Source organism: Lycorma delicatula, chromosome 1, assembly GCF_047948215.1.
Source record: "Lycorma delicatula isolate Av1 chromosome 1, ASM4794821v1, whole genome shotgun sequence".
Classification (NCBI taxonomy): Eukaryota; Metazoa; Arthropoda; class Insecta; order Hemiptera; family Fulgoridae; genus Lycorma; species Lycorma delicatula.
Genome location: NC_134455.1, coordinates 125,559,991 through 125,573,442, shown reverse-complemented (window position 1 = coordinate 125,573,442; position 13,452 = coordinate 125,559,991). Strand labels below are relative to the sequence as shown.

General features: G+C 29.9%; 1 protein-coding gene across 2 annotated transcripts in view; it reads left to right on the top strand.

Annotated features, from left to right (window-relative positions):
• Gyg (glycogenin 1) overlaps positions 1–13,452 on the top strand; it is a 169,967-nt gene that overhangs the window by 90,222 nt on the left and 66,293 nt on the right. For both annotated transcript variants that reach the window (XM_075360527.1, XM_075360518.1), the window contains exons 2-3: positions 10,143–10,278; positions 11,608–11,782. In XM_075360527.1, coding sequence (XP_075216642.1) covers positions 10,143–10,278; positions 11,608–11,782 — 311 coding nt within the window. The remainder of the gene's footprint in view (positions 1–10,142; positions 10,279–11,607; positions 11,783–13,452) is intronic.

The window sequence follows — 13,452 nt, the reverse complement described above, 5'->3', positions numbered from 1 at the left end:
TGTGTTTTGCCAAATCTTTTTTTTTTATATACTGTACACTCAATTACGTTTATATTTCTAAGAAGTTTGCATGTCATATTTGTACCATATTAATGTTGCATGAACAAATTTAAGACCAGTTGACGTAATATTATTTTTAAACGACCTCAAGCTGGTGTACTATAATGTATTATAAGTATTTATAAAATTAAATAAGAAATTAGATGCAATAAAAAATTAAATAAATAAGAAATAAGTAAAAGTATAAGTAAACAGTAAATTAAATAAGTAAGAGAAATAATAAAAGTAAGAGTAATAAGATAATACGTTGCGCGCGCGCGCGCCTGTGTATGTGTGTGCTTGTGTTATTTGTGACTGTGTGAGCCTATTTTTATAATAATTGAGGAGTCATTTGTTTAATTCTTTTTTGGTTTACCTATCATTTCATTTTGTAATTAAATAATTAACTATATCTTAGTGGTATAATCGAACAATATTATCTGTATCTTTTTGGAAGGAGGTTTGAGAAGTAATATTCTATATTCCTGTGCCAAAACACCTTTTTAAACAAATTTTGGATTTAAAAGTATGTTAAATTGTTTAAGTTTCTGCACGTTAATCTTTATTTTTTAAATACACTTATGTTCAGCACATCAAAATTATCTTACAGCAGTGAATTGATACTCATAAATCACTTCCTGGAGTCAGTGATGGGGTTAAGACAGGATATTAATACTATTTGAGAGTAAAGGAAAATAATAGCTGATTAACGTTGGTTGCATTACCCTAACTGTTTAGGGTAACCTCTATTTCTACAATTCTACCTGACCGATTTTAAAGATTTTGGTGTAATTTGGAAGCTCTTCTTGAGTAGCATTGCAAAAGTGTCAGAAAATTTGATTTCCTTAAAAAATTATAAGAAAATTTGGAAAACTTTCTAAATCTTTAACTGTAAGACATATCGACTTAGAAACCTTTCCCAATCGATTCCGCGACATACAGAAATTTATAGAGAAATGATTTCAAAACGTAAATTCCGTGAACTTTGTCACGGAGTTTTTTTTTTAAAGTTTGGAAAAATATTTTCTGTATAATTTAACGTGGAGTAATTAAGCCGAATTGCAGAGGCATTGTCGTAATCCACCGGGTTGGTCTAGTGGTAAACTCGTCATCGCAAATCAGCTGATTTCGAATCGAGAGTTCTAAGGTTCAAATCCTAGTAAAGGTTTTTAATACGGATTAATACTTTTAATACGGGATACGGATTCTAGAGCTTGCATACTAGTGTTTTTTTATGGTTGGATTTCAATTAGCCACACATCTCAGGAATGTCGACCTCTGCCTTTTTCTGTTTTCTAGCTCCGAAACCACCGTAAGGTATTACTTCAGTGGATGAATGAAGATGATATGTATGAATGTACATGAAGTATTCGAAACCAAGAAAATAGTGAACCTGAGAAATAATCAAATTCATATTCGTTTTCGATTTTTGCTTTTTTCCAGGTAGTTTATGAGCATCGCACTACGAGAATCCCCAGAAATCCGTAGCCATGACTTTTCCTGCAGGTGGAACCGTTTTCGCTTTCTTTGGCGCACTTTAACCTGCTCCCATCCTCTGTTTGTTCTGGTGTTTGATCTCTTTTCAGATGGTTAATTAGTTGTCTTGCACATTCTCAGGTCGACCATTCCTGAGATTTGTGGTTAATTGAAAACCAACCACCAAGAACACCAATCACCAAAAAGGAATGGTCGACCTGGGACAGTACAAGACTACACTTCATTTACATTTATCCTCTGAAATAATATCTTACGTTGGTTTCGGAGGCTAAACAGGAAAAGAATGCAATTATGGAAGCATGTCATACGGTCTTATCTCTCCATGTTTGCAATAACAGCTACAGCCTATGCTACAGTCGTGCATTGCTGTTTCACCCATCAGTGGAGTTGTTTATCAGTTTCTTGCTAAGCATTTTGAATCTTTTAACAGTATACTCGTACGTTATTAACAGTGTACAGTATAAAGTAAATACTTAAGTACGTACTCGTATGTAGTTATATGGAGTAGCTGAATATGCGATCCATCGTATATCGAATCTATCGATACACTATTTGTTAATTGTACATTCTGCATTAATGTTTTATTATTTTTTGTTTATAATAGTTTATTAATATTTAATTATTTTTTTGGTTTTATTTATTTTATTTTATTCGGGATACTTTTTGTAATTTTTTCGTTATAGGCCGACGAGTATTATGGCTCCACCAATTATACGATAGATTGTTGGTGATGGAATTGTTTATTCAGGTGTACATTTTTTCCTATATAATACTCAATCGCGCTATGAAGAATTGCGATCTCTACTACTGCTGCCGCAATCTCTACCTTAAGACTTAAAGAAACTGAGGAAGTCTCTATGTTCATCTTGCAAAATAAATAATCGTCTTAGCCTTCACCCCATCATTTGAAATGAACTTCATCTAACAAGCCATTTCTTCAGGTCTGGGAAAAGAAAGTAATCACCGACAACCAAATACAGTGAATACAGCGCATGTAAAAACACTTTGAAAGCGTAGGACACGGAGTTTTTCAGCAAAAACCAGAGACGTGTGTGCAGGTGCATTATGGCGGTGAAAGCCTTTTGGCCAGATGTGTGGACTTTTATCCTGAATGGGACCGTTAAATTGGTCCAGTAGTGAAGTGTAATACTCCCCGGTAATATTCCTGCTTTTTCCAGGTAGTTTATGAGCATCACACCACGAGAATCCCGAAAAATCAGTTTCCATAAATTTTCTGCAGGTGGAACCGATTTCACTTTCTTTGGAGCAATTTCACCTGCTTACATCCTCTGTTTGGACTGCTGTTTGACCTCTGAATGTAATAGTGAGTCCATTTTTTATCTACTGTTAAAAAACGTTGTCGAAACTGAGGTGAATCGCGTTTGAATAAGTCTAAATATTCTTGAAAGTTGTTTAGTAGAATGCATTTTTGATCGACGGTTGGAAACGTGGTCCACATCTTGCGGAAAATCCTATAAAATGCACGCATTAAACGTCATCTGAAATTTCGTAGCACACCCCATTTAAATGATCATATTTGACAAGTGGCAAAGTCGTTTGATCATACTTACGCCTTTTCTGTCAAGTTGAGAACTTTCCATCTGACACTGATTTTAAAAGAACAATATCTCTTTCGTCACGCCGGAAGACGGAGGTAGATTTCCCCGGTGCTAAGAAGGGGATAAAAAAGATTTACACCTTAAGGTTAAGAAAAACTTCAAATTTACTCAATACGACAATGATTGCATGTGAAAAAACGTTTCATATGTTTAACATACGACAAGCCCCATCTTACAATTCCAGAAAAATTTTAATCATTTCTTGCCGTAAGGGTTGGTCGTATCAAAAGTTGTTTCAGACAAAAGTTTTAGGTAATGTTTAGAGGACTAATGACCACTTTAAACCGATTCGATATTGTGACTATAAAGGGAGTTATGATTTTTTGTCTTCAAAACCCTATTTTTTCTACTTCTGAGCCCATGGTTGGTGATATAAAAAATGTTTACTTATAAACATTTTAAGCCCTTATCCAAAGAATAATAGGAACTTTAAAATAATTCGATATTTTACTTAATGTTATAGCGATATTTTGTTTTTTCGAAAATCCCCCTCCCCATTTCCACCCCCATGATCCAATTTTGGCCGTTAACGAACTCGATCGAGATTTTGAGATGAGTTATTTTTAAGGAATAATTTGAAAATGATTGGCACAAAATTACGGCAGTTATCCTGTCCACAAGAAAGTGAACTATATACATATAAAAACTTTTGAACTGACAGTGGTTTTGGCGTCTGGAGGTTGTGAAACACGACGAAGATATGACAAAATTTTCCTGAAGTGGAATGATGGTATCCATTACAATAAGTAGCTTTCTTATAAAATCTACCTAAAAACAGTAAATAACATCTTTTACTTGCATATTGTATTCATAAATAAATTTTCTTTTTTTAAGTTTTTTTTAAGCAAAAATATAAGAAATACATTAAATACTTTATAATTTAAGATTATTTTATGTTTTTAAGTAAATTTTATGCTTTTATGAACTACTAATTATGAGTGATATATAGCAAAAATTCAGTTGTGCGTTTTAAGAATTGTAACTGTGTATAATTGAATATCTTGAGTCCCAGAGTTATTAGTCTGTGCACTCTGTAAATGAAAAACATTTGAGAATAATTAAAATAAACGAAGTAAATAAATTAAAAACAAGAATTATGTACCTTACTGCAAACAAAGGTTATATGCTAATGGTCAGTGAAAATCAAAAATAGTTTTGTTGTAGGTGGGGAATGCATAAATCAGTATACTAAATGTTTGCCAGCTTATCTTTAAATATCTGTTCGTGGAATATTTCTTATTTTAATATTAATAACAATTTATAAACACTTGTTTATTTGTAATATATTTTTCAGTATATTATTTTTAAGTGTATTTTAACCTGACATCTTCTGAACTTAATACAAACAAAATTTTTAAGATAAGTCTTTTATTTATATTATATTAAAATAGATTTTTATTAAAACGTATCTTAAAAATTCCGTTTTGGGGTTATAAGAAGGACCGAGACAGATAGTGTAATAATGTACTCATTCCATAATACATAATAATACTATATTTTCGCGCGTTTATGGTTGTACAGGGATATTGAGATATAGCAAACTTAAAAAATCTTACAAATACTACTTAAATATTACTTTTAAATAATTTATAATATAAAATAGGTTAATTATAAATAGCAAAATAAAATTCCAATTTACTATACAGCTTACAATAGCAGATAGAAACTAATATACAATTTTGTATATTAGATAAATTTTAACCGAAACAATTGACAAAAAAATGTTATATTTTTTTTTATTTTGACAATGAATATTGTTTTACAAATGAACAAAAATACTTTAATAAACATTGTTTGAGACGTGTGGTTTGTCGTGTAGCTCTGTTCAATAACACTAAGAAAAAGACCGCCTGCCGCGAAATGTTACATGGTTTACGTTTCATTACACATGATTTTGTAACATGTTTTTGCCAATTGTAACTAAATAACGTACATGAATTATAATGGAGTAAAAGGATTAATTTTTGTTTTTTTATTGAATATCTTTAATTCACCCCAAAAGGGAGCTAGGGCCTCAATCTATGGCTTAATACCTTCCCTGGGATAACACTAATGTATCTTGCAAATTTGAAACCAATTAGTCAGTTGGTTTTCACGTGATTCTGTTGCAAACAAATTATATATATATATGTGTGTGTGTATTCTAAAGCTGGTAAAGTACTGTATGACTTTTAACTGCAAGTTAAAAGATTTAGAGCGAAAAAAAAAAACAGAATATAAGTTTTTTAGACCAGAGGAATAAACTGTAAGAAACATTTTAATGAAAGTGTTTAATTTTATCGATAAAGCTTATTTATTAATAAATGGCTTTATCGATAAAGCTTAATAAATCTGCTTAAGTGAAATTGTCTCTAAATCCAATACCGCCTTCAATAATAGCTAAAATAATAAAAATAAATTTTCCAAAGACTTTTCTGCATTTTAGGACGGGGTCTATAATTTTAAAACATTGTACCAATTTCTTGATAATTCTATAAATGAAGTATAAAGTTACAAAAAGGTTTTGAAGAATATCAGGTTGTCTAAAAATTATTGAGCCTTTGGAGGCAAAAATTGAGAATATATTTATTGTTATTAGAAAATAGCATTGTGAAACCACATATTCACCATTTTTTCAGTGACCTTCTGCCATTTCTGGCAGCACTATGATCTCATCGTTATAGAACTTGTGTGATTTCTGGTTAAATAATTGTGACTCAAAGTTTTTTCAGACCTCTTTTGAAACTAACTTAACACCATTCAAGGTGTACTGTAGATACCGAAAAAAAATAATAGTCAGACGGTACCTGGGCTATACAATGGATGCATTAAACCCCCCACACAAGTTCTCTTAATTTATGATGAGTCGTTAAAGATGTATGTGGTCTGGCGTTGTCAGCATACACCCTTTCTTTTGGCCAGTTCAGGCCGTTTCTTTTGAATTGCTAGGTGCAGTTGTGCTAATTGTTGACAGTGTAGGTCTGAGTCTATCGCGGCAGCTTTGTGATGCATGATGCCCTTCTAATTTCACCAAACGCAGTTGTGCCACACATAACCTTCCTGGGTGTTAGTATGGGCTTTGCCACAGACTGTTGAGATTATTCTCGCTTCGACCACAATCTTTTTCGCACACTGTTGTTGCTGGTTACACTGGTCAACAAAATTAAGGAATTTGAAAGTTGTTTGTAATCTGATAACTGATTTTTAGTTATTTTGTGTGCTGATTTCAAATATGACCACTGTTTTTTCCTAATTTTTCACAATATTTAAAAAAGAAAATGGAAAAAAGGCATATTGTAATGTATTCCTCATGGAAAAATTTTATTTAATAAAAAGTAATATAAAGAAAGGATTTTTGTACATTTTCTTACCTCTACGAAGACTTGTACTGCCTTTTTTTTCTTTCAATGCTCCTCAAGCCACATTTTCTGTTGCAGTCGATTTGCGGATAGTCTCTATGGTTGCACTAACAGTGTTGCCATGTTCAAGTTGAATGTCTGATTGTTCACATTCCACCTTCTCTAATATCTGTGTTCCATTTCCTTTATATCTTGGTGAAATCTTTCATCCTGTTCTTCACTTACAGAATCAACATTTTCAGGGAAGTAATCAATATGAGAATGCAGAAAATGTACCTTCAAGCTCATTGAACAACATAATTTTTGGAATCTCATTAGCATTTTTTCCACTATACACTTAAAATTTGGGTCCTTATTGTTCCCAAGAAATTTCTTCATGACTTGCTTTAAATGCTTTCCATGCTTCTTTTTCAATGTCCTCCATTTTGATTTGAAAGTCTTCATCTTTAAAATGTTTATGAATATCTGGACCAGTGAATATGCCTTCTTTCACTTTGTCTTCTGACAGTTGTGGAAACTTATGGCATATGTATTTAAAAAAACTCTCTTTCTTTAGATAGAGCATCTACAAATTATCAATCCCAGTTTGATATGAAATGGAAGTAGGAGGAAATTCCGTGCGTATGAGGAAGTACGAGGACAATCAAACTTTTTTGTATTACATTTTTGTTCCTAGGTTCTATTAATACCTTACATGGCCATTCTTTTTTGATCCAATGTTCTTTCTTGTCCCAGCTGTTCCATTCACAAAAGATGCAGGGATATTTGTTGTATCCTTCCTCCTGCTTAAGAAGCAAAGAAATTACTTTTAAGTCCCCACATATCCATTCATGATCACAATATTTCAGTTCAGGCAAAACTAATTCTAAATTCTCATAGAATTCTTTCAGATACATGGAGTGTCCTACCCGCAATGAAGCATGTTTGTTATAATTATGAAGAATAACAGCTCTGAGGCTTCTTTTGGACGAGTCAATAAACAGCCTCTATTCAATCACAACATACTTTATGTTCAATTCCTCCATTATGCCAGGAACATCATTACAATAAATTAATTTTCCATCTTCAGAAAAGTGCAGAGTAAACACTTTTTATCTGTTTCTGTACCATGAGAAAGGAGTGCCAGGGGTCAGTAAGTTTTTTTTTAATCTAGATCTTAAAAGTTCTGCTGAATTTTTAGGAAGACTTAAATCTCTGACCAAGTCATTCAATTCATGCTGTGAAATAGTTGTGGTTCAGAACTACCAGAAATGAAAATAACATCATTCTCATCATCTTGCGACTCTGTTTCAGAGTTGTTCAGTGTATCTTCTAGTTTTTCTGAAACTGAAGGTAACAGGTACACTAGGGCTGTGAGGTACAGGGTCTACTGCCAAATAACAATTGGATACACAATTTTTGTTTTATTTTTTAGATTGAATCCTTGTACATTACAAGAACAAAAGTAGCAATCATCATGATGATTTTGTGGTTCTCTCCACAGATCATTGAAACTCCAAACCGAAAAGACTTTTTCTTACCTTTTGTATTTGCATAACTCTTCCACACAAATAGAACGAAGTGTATAAGGGACCACGTTTTTATCTTGATCACCAAGTTTTACCCCAAACTAGGCATAGTATACTCTTTTAACAAAGTCTGTAATATTTATTTGCTGTTTCTTCACCATAAACTCCTTGCAAATGTAACAGAAGTTATTAAGTGAATTAACACAACCCCTTGAAGCCATTTTGAAATATAAAAACACAAGGACAGCACAAATAATATAACTTAAAGAAATGAAAACACTATAGAAGGTTTAGAAAACTATTTAACACCAGCAAAACCTTTCAACACAATGTTCTAATTGCGACTGATTTATTTTTATTTCAGTAGAGTGAAGGGGAGTAGGAATGACTTAGTCATCACCTAAGTGATTAGCTTGACAAAAGTGACTCATGAAGTCACTCCAATTAATCATATTACATCATCTTATTAGTCACTCATCTTACTGTATCATTCATCTCATTCTCTGAAGCAATCCCTAACGGTGGTCCCTGAGGTTTAAAATATTTTATTCAATGTTTTATAAATAAAATACATTGATAATCAATTTTGAGAATATTAAAAAAATTGATTTAGTGAAAAAATGGTACGCGAGAGAATTTTTTGACAATTTTTTTTCTGAAACTAGCACACAAAAATCTATAAGAATTAGTTATTAGTTTTCAAACAACTTTTCCATTGTTGACCTGTGTTAACCACTTTTCATCAATCGTGATCAGCCACTTCAGAAATGGCTCAATTTCTTTACATTTCAGTAGAGATTTGCAGATAGAAATTTGATCGAGTCAGTTTTTCTGTTAGATTACGTGGCACCCAAATGTCAAACTTCTTTTTGTAGCCAGTTTTCTCCAAATGGTTTTAACATTACTTGGTACTGGAGTTTAGGTCATTGGCGATGTCATGATTACTTACACCTTCCTCGACTTTTGCCAGAATACACTGACGCTATCTCATGCGTAAAAAGGATCAATATTTTTTTAGATTCCTATTATTTAAACTTTAGGGAGATAGAGCAAAAAACAAAAACATAAATTTCAATCTTAAAGAGGTGAGTGTTGATTTTTTGAAAAAAATGTTTTTGGATTATTTATGTATGCATTGTAGGTAACAGATTTGCTTTAATAAAGTTTTATCTGAAGAAAATCAAATTTTTTTTTGCAATATGCTTAAAAAATTTTGAAAAAAAATTAATATGATCAATGATATACATAAATATTTGAGCCAAATTTAAAGAAAATTGGTTTGGTCAACCCTGAGATATAAAGTCAAAAGCAGTATAACGCAGAAGACACATATGTTATATATGTAGGACATAGCATACACACATACATACATATGTTTGTTTTGATCTAGTTGAAGATTTGCAAAAAACCTGATACCCATTTTTGACATGGTCACTGTACTTTTCCCTTTAATATAAGTATTCTAGCTATAGTCACTAAGAGGGCAATATATTACAGTAATGTGAAGGCAATTAAATATTCTCAAAATATTTTTATCAAAGATGTTTATTAACTTAGAATTATCTAAACAATATATAAAATACATTTATAGAGAGAAAAATAAGAATGCTGTATATTGAAAAACTATTTATCAGGTAAAGTCACATTTTTCTGAGTAACGCCAGTGTAACTATTTACCACAACTTCTGTAAGACCAACAACTATAATTTAGTAGTGTCTTGATCAGTACAGACTGATATTCTAATAAAGACAGCTAATTAAATCTCTAAATACCAAAGTACCCGACACTGGTTACATTAACAATCAAATTCATTTTAAAAGTATATAAACGTTAAGTGAAATTTGAAGTAAATCAAAATCATGAAAAATAGATTCAGTCTTGTCACAAAAATCCATGTTGTACATTATTTGTTTAAAAAAAAAATTCAATGACTTATGAAAAATATTTTTTTTTTTAATTTAGGATACAATTATAAAATTAACTCAAGATATTTTAAATTTAAATTTTATTAAAAGACGTTTTCCAAAAGGCACGCCATGCATATTCATAGAATCTGTGGTTAACTGGAAATTTTAATTGTAAAATTAATTAAAATAATAATAATTATTAATTTTTAATGCTTTTAATAATTTTGTCATAGGTTTTGCATGGGTAACACTCGCCACAAATGATTCATATTCACTTGGAGCTCTGGTGCTTGCTCATTCACTTAAAAGAGTAAATACTGCACATCAGTTGGCTGTAATGATTACACCTGGTGTATCAGAAGCAATGAGGTAAATATTTATAGGTTTTTTTTTTACTGTAGTAATTTTATGATGTAATGTATTTAAATCTTATTTATTTCCTTGAATTTTGTTTGTATTTTTTACCTTTAAATTAGGAATTATTTTAAAATGTATGACACTGTATACTGTAACTCTCTTGAAAGTAAAAAGTGAACTTTTTGTAAAAAATTTAAGTAATAGCTCTCAAAAAGCTAGTGAATAAGCCTTACTTTCTTTTTATCAGCATAAAAGTGAGGAGTCAAATTATGCTTGTAATCATATTGTACTTTATATTTCTTCATCACCAGGATCAGTCTACTGCTTTTTCTGATTTCACAAGATTTATTATTAAATTAGTTTTTTCTAGCACAACAAATACCTCATTTTCCATTCATATTACACATAAGTAATTTCTTATTTAGTATCTATTTATTTTTCATTTACAAGCTCTTTTTAGTTGTTCTAATATGTTTTTAATTAAAGTAACAAATATTCAACTTTATTAGAGTTAAGTTGATAATGAATATATATAAGTTCATAATGAATATATTATATTCATTATGAATATTATATCTGAGTGAGCAAAGATTTTTCTTTTCAAGAATCTCATTAACCTGAATTTTTCTTAAATTTGTCTTACAGCAAATTTGGTAGTATCTCTGACTAGATATTTTTCATTCTCTTAAAAATTGGGAACTGCCCATTTACAGAGTGAATGAATAAATAAATATATAAATAAACTGTTTTACTTCAGTAGAAAAATCTGAAGTATGCTACTTTTATACAAACAAATTTCAATGTGTTTCTCTTCTGATTTTATTTTCTAAAACTTCTTAATGTTCTATGTATTGAAGATAATATGTACTACTACTACTACTACTCTAATATAAATTAGTTCCACTGTTAAGGGAGTGTTTGAATTTGATCAAACATTTTCCTATGTTTTATATATATTGATATAATCTCTAAATAATATTTAAGTGTGTTTCCCCATATTTTTTTTTTTAATTTTGAACTTTTAATTGTTTTTAAGGTTTTGGAAAATGAAAATAGAATTTTTTTTTTTTTTACTTTCACTTGTTTTTATCTAAACATAAACTAAAATCAAAAAAACTTACATTGTTTGCAATTTCCAACTTTTGATTATGTATTTTATTAAGTAAAGTCAACATTCATTGATTATTTAAAATTTTGTTATAGTATTATTCAGTATATATCATGGTAACAATGTCCGTATATTTGTTTAGCTTAATCAAAATTTTAGTAACAGAAGTTCTAGTGTATTTATTTTACTGTTATTTATTTTCATATTTAATATTTTATTTAAATCTATTTCAGGACACAGTTAAGTGCAGTATTTAATGTTGTAAAAGTTGTAGATGTTTTGGACTCTCAAGACCAAGACAATCTTGCATTGTTATCTCGTCCAGAGCTTGGAATCACATTCACAAAATTACATTGTTGGAGACTTACCCAGTTCGACAAATGTGTTTTTCTTGATGCTGATACAATTGTAAGTAATCAAAATAATTTATTTTTTCTTTGTTATTGCTGTTAATATTTGATGTGTTATGATCTCACATTTAGATTATTTTAATGTTTCATTTTATACTTGTTAATTTTATTGATTTGCGATTTTCATTAATGTTTCATTAATTCTATTTTGCAGTGCAACATAACATATTTTGTTACATTCTGCTCTTGTTAGGCCATTCCAGTTTCCTAGAATAAATGGTTGTGGATACAATGAGAGGTGTAGGGACTATTAAAAAAAGATAGGATGTAGATATGTAGGAGTGATTAAAAATGGGAAGTGTTTTTTGTAAACACTTCCTATTTTTTTTTTTAAATCTTTGTCAATTGTATACTTATTACCCAACTAATGTTGCAGTGCCTAACATTCTAGGTGTACATAACATTTTGTTTATGCAATTTCTAAATTTATCTGAGGTGTAACAAATGCATGCATTTATAGATATATAAAAATAAATATTTTACCTAAATATATTCAGGTAAATTTAGAAATTGCGTTTTAGTGACAGGAACTTTTCACACCACAAAAAAATTGAATATTTTTTAAATCTTAGATTTATTGAATGTTCGATGCTAGTAGATTTCTTTTCTGCATAAAATCTCTCCTTGCTTATATCAGATTGCTTTTGATATTTATCTTTTGATATATATTTTATTTAATTTCTAACAAGTTTTACTATGAAGATGATGAATGTATGAACATTCATCATCTGATGAAAATTTACTGATTTTTAGGAGTTCTTTATGGTTGGAGGTTGGATAGAAAGATCTCCATAATTTATTTGTAATCAGTATTACAAATAAATGTTCTTGAATTATTTTAATTACGCTGATAAAATTTCTTCAAATTGCTATTAACTTTTTTATTCAAGCTGTTTATTTACATATAACAGAGATAACATACAATATAAGATGGCATCACAGATCTGTGATGACTATGATGTCACCACAATTAATGTTATTTATTATAAAAAAATATTTTATTCTCAGGAAATAAATATCTTTTCTTTTATCAAATTCTTTACAAAATGTATGTTATATCATTCTTCAAAATTAAAAATTATTTAAAATTTAACAGTAGTCAGCAAGATAAATCTATTGATAAATAAAAAAAATGACTCATAAAATATATGTTGATGTGAATATAACTTGCCTTACTTACATAATCTCAACTCTTTAGTAAACAACAATCTAATTTTTAATTATTATTCTCAACAGTAAAATTTTTTTTCAGTCTTTATAACTTCAGTAATTACGTAATAATAATTCTTTATATTATTTATTTAGTTATTCTTTGCAACCATTACAGTGATCATACTTATTTTAGATGAGAGGTGAATTATGTAGCATATCAAAAGTGAGAAGCCTGTTTGAGATTTGAACTCAGTCATTCAGATGAAATGCATAGATGCTACCATTCTGTAATGGAAGCCAACAAAATGGGATTATGTTGTTGGTTAATATTTTGTAGAATGTTATAATTAAATAAAAATAATCTATTTCTGATTTAAAAATGAAAAAAGTACAGAAAATATTTTGAAAATAAAGTACTAAAAAATGAGTCATGTGGGTAGTATATAAAATATGTGGATGCAGAGAGATCCTTTTGTCAGTTAATCTAAATACAATAATTCTAAACAGGGGGATTTT